Source organism: Quercus lobata, chromosome 5 (genome assembly GCF_001633185.2).
Source record: "Quercus lobata isolate SW786 chromosome 5, ValleyOak3.0 Primary Assembly, whole genome shotgun sequence".
Classification (NCBI taxonomy): domain Eukaryota; kingdom Viridiplantae; phylum Streptophyta; class Magnoliopsida; order Fagales; family Fagaceae; genus Quercus; species Quercus lobata.
In genome coordinates this window covers 3,763,583-3,773,137 of record NC_044908.1, presented here as the reverse complement: position 1 = coordinate 3,773,137, position 9,555 = coordinate 3,763,583, and the positions used below count along the sequence as shown (strand labels likewise).

At 35.2% G+C, this 9,555-nt stretch overlaps 1 protein-coding gene across 2 annotated transcripts; it reads left to right on the top strand.

The window, feature by feature from the left end:
- The first annotated feature begins 1,146 nt into the window (after positions 1–1,146).
- LOC115988954 (oligouridylate-binding protein 1B) lies at positions 1,147–8,997 on the top strand. 2 transcript variants are annotated; one of them, XM_031112591.1, is made up of 12 exons: positions 1,147–1,402; positions 3,376–3,437; positions 3,787–3,889; positions 4,042–4,118; positions 4,192–4,253; positions 4,359–4,446; positions 5,741–5,816; positions 5,913–5,943; positions 6,463–6,582; positions 6,962–7,044; positions 7,712–7,888; positions 8,340–8,997. In XM_031112591.1, exons 1-12 carry the CDS (start codon positions 1,298–1,300, stop codon positions 8,622–8,624), a joined length of 1,269 nt encoding a protein of 422 aa, XP_030968451.1. In that variant the 5' UTR covers positions 1,147–1,297; the 3' UTR covers positions 8,625–8,997. The 2 variants fall into 2 exon arrangements, with proteins under 2 accessions (XP_030968451.1, XP_030968450.1); XM_031112590.1 differs by having other exon boundaries at positions 6,959–7,044.
- The last annotated feature ends 558 nt before the right edge of the window (positions 8,998–9,555 follow it).

Genomic DNA, 9,555 nt, shown 5'->3' with positions numbered 1-9,555 from the left:
CAAAGACTTCTAAAATATAGTCAGGGTTTTTCCTTTTATACTTGAAGTAAAACACTTAACCCTACACGTCATATAGGCTTGGGCTGAATTGGAATTTCTACAGAAAATTAAATCTGTATGAGTTTTGATCAATCGAGTCTAATTTTCGATCGATCGAGCCTTGCAGATTTTGTCCAATAAATCCTGCAATCACTCGATTCCAATTACACATTAAGGTTACGTTTGGATTCAGTTGAAAAACCCAGCGCGTTTATGTCTGGCATTTTTTTTTTAGCACGCGTTTGAGAGACAAACCTCACTGTTACAACTATTGTTCATGCACTGTTCATGAACAGTAACCGCAATGTTTGACTTTTCCCACTCTTTTCAGCACATCAGTGGGTCCCGTATACTGTTCACCAGACTCACAAACCTCATTTTTCAGCAACTTTTTCATTAAAAATAGGTCCCACGGTACTATTCACACATTTAAAAATTATTTTGCTATAGTGTTTTTCAATTTTCAGCTATATCCAAATGGATCCTAAATCACACTTTGATCAAATCTAAATTTAAACTCTATGTTTTGATCATGGTTTGTCAACATAATACATATTAAAGTTCTAATATATTAGTTCCTAAAGTCTTAGAATTTAACAGCTAATATATATAAAATTAAAATATATAACATTAACTAAATACTTTTTAAGTGATCTTCAAATATGAAAAGGATCATTTAAAATTATTGCCTTAGAACTCAAACGGTATTGAGTAGACTAGAAAACAGAGAACCGTTGTCCTTGTAATAAACAAAGAACCCTTTTTACTCCTTACTTACGAGTATAAAGTGTTTATATTATAGCTTGAGTCCCTCATCATGTACCAGAAAATTAAAAATTCCTTTTTTGTTTTGTTTTGAAAATTCTATATCATCATCAACATCATCCAAGAAAAGATCCAAAATCTTAGTATATAACCATGGAACCACTTGTCAATACATAGTTGGAAAGTACTTCTTTTTCCCCCAATCACAATCCTTGTAACGTTATCATCACTCCCCACAAACACACTCACACACCAAAAAAAAAGAAAATTCCCTCTATAAATACTCATCTATTATTTCACTCATTTCTCTTTTTCAGGCCTCTCTCTCTCTCTCCATTTTTTTTTTTCTTTTTAAAAATCTCAATTTCTCTCTCTCACTTTCTCGAGGCCCATACAGTCTCTCTCTCTCTCACCATCTAACCCTAACTTTTATTTTTCTCTGCTCGGAAAAAAAAAGAAACCGATTTTATCGGAAAATCGACCCCCCGAGAAAATGCAACAGCAGCAGAGGCTGAAGCAGCAGCAACAAGCTTTGATGCAGCAAGCTCTTCTTCAACAACAGTCTCTCTACCACCCCGGTCTCCTAGCTCCTCCTCAGGTTCCATTTCCTTCTCTCTCTCTCTCTCTTGCTCAATCTGTTTGATTTTTTCGGTTTTTATTATGATCGGTGCGATTTCAAGACTGTGTTGTGTGCTTTTTTGTTTTTGATCGATGAGTTTTTGGGTTGTTGGTGGTAGTGTGGAATTGGGGATTGTGAGAGAGCTAGGGTTAGCTGGGGGTTGTTTGTACCTGATTTAGAAAGCTAGGTTTTTTTTTTTTGGGATTATATTGTGTTTGGTTTTATGAGAGTGAGAGTAGTGTGAGGGGGAGAGAGAAAATTGGGTAGGGTTTTTTGAAATTTTTGACATTTGACTATGTTTGGTTGCTGGGAAAATTTGGGGATTGTACGGACATGCATTGCTAATTTGAATTCAAGTTTTGCTCTGGCCCTTACTAAGTATGCTATTGTGTCAGTCTTAGCTAAGTAAACAGAATTTATTATCTTGTTTTGTTTTTGTAAATTTGCATGATCACCCAATGAATGAAGCTCCAGTTTTATTTAATTTTCTGATGTTTTGTGACTCTTTATGCTTGTTTTGGCAATGTCAACTGGTGCTTCCTGTTCTTGGCCAGCGTTTCATAAACTTTTGTAGACTATTCTCACTCTCTAGTGGTACCAAAAAAAAAAAGGTTAAAGACCCAGTATATCATTTTTGGTAGTTGATATTTAAAAGTTTATTTTGGGAGTATTTAATTAGGTAAAAAGTAACTGGAGTAGAAACTTCGTCTGTGGATACTATCAATAAGTTTGAACGGTACTAATGTTGTATTTTCCTTAGTAAGTGCAAAATTATTGAGGACAACGTTTGATCTTTTTTTCTATTAGTAAGGACCATGTTTGATCTTTACCTGAAGTTTTTAATGCATGCAAATTCATATGAAAGTTAAATTTACTGGCATTCAAATTTATTTCTTGCCCTCATCATTGAAAACTGAAAAACCTCAAGGGTAGCATAAGCGGCTGGGATCACTAGTTCAAATCTCTCCTCCCCTATCGGGCCAAAACTTGTTTTGAAAAAAAAAAATCATTGAAATCTGGTACATGCATTATTTTTTGACATAGTACCAAATATTGTGTGTGTGTGTGTGTGCATGCATGCATGCAAAATATCATTGTTTATTTCCTTTCATATGCCTTGAAGTAAAAAAACAAAAATAGGATGCATAAGCTAAAGCCAGTGGTTTGTTCCCTTTGTTTATTGAAGGATCTTAATATATATTTTTTTAAAAAAAATCCATGACCAGATTTTAGGTGGGTTGAAGTCTCAGCTGTAGGATATTGAATGAGCGTTTGAATGGCACTAACCTTTTTTTTTTTAAAAAAAGTTCACTGTAGTTAAGCCTTTTCTATTAGAAATATTCAGCGTTGTATGAACCTGAAATGTAGTCACAAGTTTCATAGAGTTCACTTCACCCAGCGAAGAAAAAAGGGAAAATTTTAAATTACTTTTCTAATAAAGTGGGGAAAATGTCTTTCTTATATTGTAACTTCTGTTCTCTCAAATTGATCACCACATGTAGAATTGAAACAGAAGTGGGAAATTGAAGTATATTGGATGGCATTATGTCAAAATGTCAAGAGTCCTGCGGAAGTGACTAGGTCTTTCTAAGAACCTTGTTGCTCAGTGGCATTGCCTCTTCTTCTTTATGAGGAGAACATTGGATCAAATCCTCCTTCCTCATTGTTCTAACTTTCGGATTTATTAAAAAAAAAAAAAGAAGAGACCAGCCATTGTCTTCTGTTAGGTTGGAATCAAGAACTATATTTTCTTTCCTGCTATAGGTTGGTCAGCGTTGATTTCTTTTATATGGAATTTTTTTACAAAATACCTTCTTAAATTTATTTATTTATTTTTTTATAAAAAATTCTTGGATTATAATAGTCTTGATGTTGGTAGATAAAACAGGAATTTTTTTTTTTTGGTTCTTTTTATTTTATTTTATTTTCTTTTTCACTTTTTTATTTTGCAGATTGAGCCAATTCCAAGTGGAAATCTGCCTCCTGGTTTTGATCCAAGTACTTGCCGCAGTGTGTGAGTGTTTGTCTAGACATTTTCAATTTATTTTTGTTTGCCTTTTCACCTTTTTTTGCTTTTGTGTCTCCCAGTTTTTTAAATGCTTGTTTCACAGACGTGCTTGTGCAACTTATACATCACTCTTATATTCCTTATGCATGAACTGATAATAACTCTCCTCTGAATCTCTTTAGCCATATGAAGAACTATCACTTTTTTAAGTTACTACTTTGTTGTTAACTATGCCATTAAAAAGTATTCTGAACTTGTTTGTTATCTCCTGTTTTGAGAGAAGAGATTGAATACATTTTTTTAAATTTAATCTTCTTTTTCTACAACTCCTTATCTCTTTATAACTGAAACGCAGTTATGTGGGAAACATCCAGACACAAGTAACAGAACCACTACTCCAAGAAGTTTTTGCGAGTACTGGTCCTGTTGAAAGCTGCAAGCTTATTAGAAAGGAGAAGGTAGGATTTCACTTTTCAAGATAGTTTGCCAATTGTTTTCAAATATTTTTTTATTGATTTATAATTACTCATTCCTGAGTTGTTTAGCATGCTATATACTTTTCTAAATTCACTGGCTGCTTACATATTGTCATTGTCTCCGCATTATTCAGTCATCCTATGGGTTTATTCACTATTTCGATCGGAGATCAGCTGCTTTTGCTATATTACATCTGAATGGAAGGCATCTGTAAGTAGAACCCTCATTAATTTTGCTGATCTGGCTTTGGGTGTTTCCTTACATCTTTTCATGTGATTTTTAGGTTTGGGCAGCCTATCAAAGTTAATTGGGCATATGCTAGTGGTCAGAGGGAGGATACATCAGGTTGGTGCTTTTTTTGTGTGCAAACTCAAAGCTTAAAACTGGTTTTTGCAATGCAATGGCATGATTAGCATGGGCTCTGTTTTATACTGTTATAATGATGTGCAGGTCACTTCAACATTTTTGTGGGTGATCTCAGTCCTGAGGTTACAGATGCTACATTGTTTGCCTGCTTTTCTGTTTATCCCAGTTGTTCGTAAGTTTCAAATTTCTGATCCATCATTGATATCCTTTTCTTTTGTTGGTAGAACGAGGTATGACAAATTGGAGAATTTGTCAACATGTCTTTGGAGTCCAAATTTTCTGTCCCATTTTTCCTGCTCCACTCTATACTCCACCAATAAAAACATGCCACGTGTTCACCTAATTAATTAAATATTATCATTATTGACTTATTGATACTACCGTTATTAATTAATAGTAGTATTTAATTAATTAAGTGAACACATTGCATGTTTTTATTGGTGGAGTATAGAGTGGAGCAGGAAAAGTGTGACAAAAGATTTAGACTCATGTCTTTGTGGTGAGTTAAGTTAGGAGGATTTGTGGGTCTTGGGTTTATCACTTTTAAGAAAGAAGGGTTACAGTTAAAAAATGACAAGGGTTATGTAGAGAGAAAATATTTTATTGAGGGTTGAAAAGAGGTAAGAAAAAACTTAAATCAAGTATGTCCACACTGTGAACAGTGCACATGAATATTCACAGAATATCAGAGAGAGAGAGAACATAAAGTTTACCGTGCCTCGTTACTAAAAAAATACTTTTATTGACAAACTCCTTTGTTTGAGCACAATAAAACACTTATAAACCTTAAATCTTAGCTTTTCAATTAGAATTCCTACTTTGACCAAGTAAACCAAACCCTAATTGAATTGAACTAGAGCCTACACATAAACACTCTTGATTATTAATAAAATAAAACTAAAGGCACATAAATACGGTCCTTGCCCAAAAATTACAGAATTACTAAAATACCCTTGACTATAGATTAGAACAACCAAAATAAAGCATTAACTAAAATTTAAAAACCTAATTAACTAAAACAGATTCTTATTTGTAGGCTTTGCTTTAACTTTAGGCTTCTGAAGAGGATATGGACAAATTTTGGCTCCAAATATGTTTGAAGCTATCTTTTCCAGCCCATTAAATGACAAATTATAAGATTGTCCAAGTGTATTATTTAAACAAGTCCTGTAACTCATTAAAAAAGTCATGTGACTAAATCTACACATTTATGGTCTCTTCAATTGCCACTTAGTAGGCTGGAGCAAGATAGCTCCAAACATGTCAGGAACCAAACTTTTTCCTTGTTTCTCCAACCATGCTATGCTTGCTTCTTCATAAAATATGAAGCTTGATGTGAATATTCTTTAAAAATTCAGGGAATACAAAATTCATTAGTTAACAACTTTATTCATCATTGCATGATGCTTACTGTAATAGTTTGCATCTTAATGGATGACACCCAATCTGATGTTTTCTGTTTTCAGAGATGCAAGGGTTATGTGGGATCAGAAGACTGGGCGGTCAAGAGGGTTTGGATTTGTTTCTTTCCGAAGTCAACAGGTGATAATTTTAATTGGTGTTTCCCTGTGTTTTGTGTTTCTTTTCTGTACTGTTATTCTTTATGATCCTAATTTGACATTTTCCTCATCTACTCAGGATGCCCAAAGTGCCATAAATGACCTAACTGGTAAGGATTATGCAGTTATATGTCATTTTTCCCCTGGCAAAATGAACCTGTGATTTTAAGTTTTAAGATGCTCGGTTTTCTTTTCTGTGACCTTGGGTAAAATTACCAGGATTTAATTCATTTTTTGTCAATCTATGTAATATGAGATTGTCTTAATGGCAATCAGGAAAAAAAGAAAAGGTTGAGGAATAAAGCATTATTAGTAACCCCCAGGTGTAACACAGTCCACTGGGGACCACGTTTAATGAAGCAGAGGTCACTAGTTTGAACCTCCCCCTCCCCCATGTCTATGGGCCAGGAATTATAAATAAATGAAGCATTGTTAGTAAATTCAATATTTTATTTACTAGAATACTGCTATCATCTCCCTCCATATATATTGTTTCTGTTCAATATATATGCCTTCACATCTTAATTTCATTTGTTCTGTGTTCACTTATTTTAAAAAAAAAAAAAAAAAAAAAAAAAAAACATTTGTTCTGGGTGACCAATATGTTAAACTGTGATTTAATTTTTCAGGAAAGTGGCTTGGCAGTAGACAGATACGCTGTAACTGGGCCACTAAAGGTGCTGTTTCCAATGAAGACAAGCAGAGTTCAGATGCCAAAAGCGTGGTAGAACTAACAAATGGCTCATCGGGTGAGTGAGTTATACAAAACCTGATATAATAACAAGAATTGATGGTGGATACTATAAAACATTTCTTATTTAGATTTCAAATGAATTTAAACCATCAAGTTGGGGGTGGATCACCATTATCTTGTTTCCAGATGTGGGAGGCTTCCATTACTTTGTTTAGTGCTGCGCTACCTCAAAATTTTCTACAAGGATAATTTGTTTTGGGGTGATTATTGTTGATTTCCTTATGCTCTTTTCGGTTGGCTAGAAGGTGGAAGGAGAACAGATTTTGCTTTAAATAAGTTAAAAATTGTGTCTATTCTTCTTTGACTTCATGGCTAACTGATGGTATTCTAAGCTTATGACAAACTTATGTTTTGTTATCTTGACTGTGCAGAAGATGGCAAAGAGACAACAAATAGTGACGCTCCTGAGAACAACCCTCAGTATACCACTGTTTATGTGGGCAATCTTGCTTCAGAGGCAAGTAGTCATATCAGCTCTTTGTTTTGTTCATTTTAACACTTAGACTTGCACACATACATGGTGCACACCCAGACAGTTTAATTTTTGTTCTGCTCTTTTTTCTTACTACTCTCCTTGATTGGAGCATACCTTTATCACATTTTTCTTGTTTTTCACTCCCTGTTTTGCTTGATCATTGTAATTTTGATTCTTGATTTTTGCCCCCACAGTACATCCCCAATGTACTCTGGTTGGCCTTTTCTTTATTAATAAATTTTTTTGTTATCTATCAAAAAAGAAAAAAAAGAAAAAAGAAAAAAAAAGAGATTATACCTTGGGTTACAACATTGAGTTGGATTTCTCCACTAATGTCTTTACCTTCCCAGAATGACTCCACATCTTGCCGATGAGCTCTAGCTCAACTGGCACTGCTTCCCCTTATAAGTGCTAAGTATAGGGTGAGGTTGTCGGTTCATGAGCTGATGGGTGCCCCACATATTTTCTGAGATGTGGGGCGAGGAGTGATAGGAATTTCTTTGTTCTGAGCTCTCTTCATAATGTTTCTTAGAATAGATCAAATCATCAAATACCCTTAGAGATGCATTTTGTAGTTGTGGAGTCTTTCTGAAATTTCAGGGATGGTTTTATAATCTCTAAGAAGTTGTTATGATTTTCTTATTTGCAGGTTACCCAGCTCGATCTGCATCGCCACTTCCATGCTCTTGGTGCAGGAGTGATTGAGGAGGTTCGGGTCCAGCGGGATAAAGGCTTTGGTTTTGTGAGATACAGTACTCATGCCGAGGCAGCCATGGCTATTCAGATGGGAAATGCGCACTCATATGTCTGTGGCAAACAAATTAAGGTGTGGTTTTCTGATTATTGGTAAAGCTGTATTGTGGCAATGAATTGATATAGATTATTCTCGCCATTCCTAGTAAAGACATGGTACTTATGCACCTTTTGTGTTACTTACAAAAAGAAATTTCCTCCCTTTATGCTACTGATTTCTCAGTTCTTGGTAATGCAAGTGTTTCAATTTCACCATCTTTTCCACAATTTAGAAATCAGTAAAGCTATTCCCTATGAATATCTGTTGTCATGTGTAAGCTAGGATAGCAATCTAGTGTTTAGAGTGCTAATATTTGTATTAATTTTTCAGATAAGGAACTTTTAGAAAATATTTTATGTTTTCTTATTCATTTTGTGTATGGGAGAATGCACTAAAATGTCTTTTGCCAGATAGTTTGGGAATCTTAGTATGCTTTTTTGGTTGATTGGATATTGACTATCCTGTGTTTCTCTCTTGCCTATAGTGCTCTTGGGGTAGTAAACCTACGCCGCCTGGAACAGCTTCAAACCCACTCCCCCCACCTGCAGCTGCCCCCATTCCTGGCCTCTCAGCGACTGATCTTTTGGCCTACGAACGGCAATTAGCAATGAGCAAAATGGGTGGTGTTCATGCCCTCATGCACCCTCAGGGGCAGCATCCTCTCAAACAGGCAGCAATGGGAATGGGTGCCGCCGGAGCCAGCCAGGCTATATATGATGGTGGGTTCCAGAATGTTGCTGCTGCCCAGCAGCTCATGTACTACCAGTAAGATATATAATGAGAGTAAAGTTATATGGTGAAACCCATATTCCCTGCCTCTGCGGGATTTATTTCAGTTTGTAAACCTTTAGGAAGCTTTTTGTTATCCTTTTTTTTTTTTTTTTTTTTTTTTTTTTTCCTTTTCTCCAACGGTGAGGTTGTTACCTATCTTTTCGTATGCTTGCGATCTGTATGGATATATGTATCATTGTGCTTGTTTTGTGTTCTCTACTTTTTAGCGACGAGTGTTTTATTGATTCTTAGAGGGAATGCAAACAATAGTCTCTTTCTAAGGTTTTTCAGAGTATTCTAACAATGATCTCTTACATGAGAATATATATAATCGGTTTTGAGCTATAATGCTGTACCGCGGTGCTCTGTTACTCTACAGTGTCTTTGGTTTTACTCTGGATTGGAAGTTTAGCTAAATTATAAACTTTTTGGTCGCTGTCTTATCTTGGATTTAACTTTTCATTGATGGCAATTTGTTGTTTTCTCGCCCCATCTGATTGGAAATTTACTAGTGCCAAACTTCGACTTGTGCAATAAGTATTTCTGGCTGGGCAAACTTTGATCTCATGCAACAAATTGGCTTGAATGTAGGCTGTGCATGGGTTAGGTTGTGAAACATTCCGAAGGATAGAACCATTTTGAAATATGAGGTTGATGACTAAATGTATAATTCAAAAAATGAAAAGAAAAAGAAAAAGAAACACTTAACCAAACTGGGCAGACCCATCAACTCAAGAAAATCAAGCCGATGTTGGTTGGGTTGAATTGAGTTTGTCAGATTGGCGGGATAAATCATAAATGCACACCCTTATTTAAAATTAAAACCCATTCTAATATTTTGGATTCTAAAAGTGAACGGTGTAAACTGAACATCACTAGAAAAAATGATTTTAAGTTTTGCTCCGGTTCTGAGGGCTCACTGTATCCTA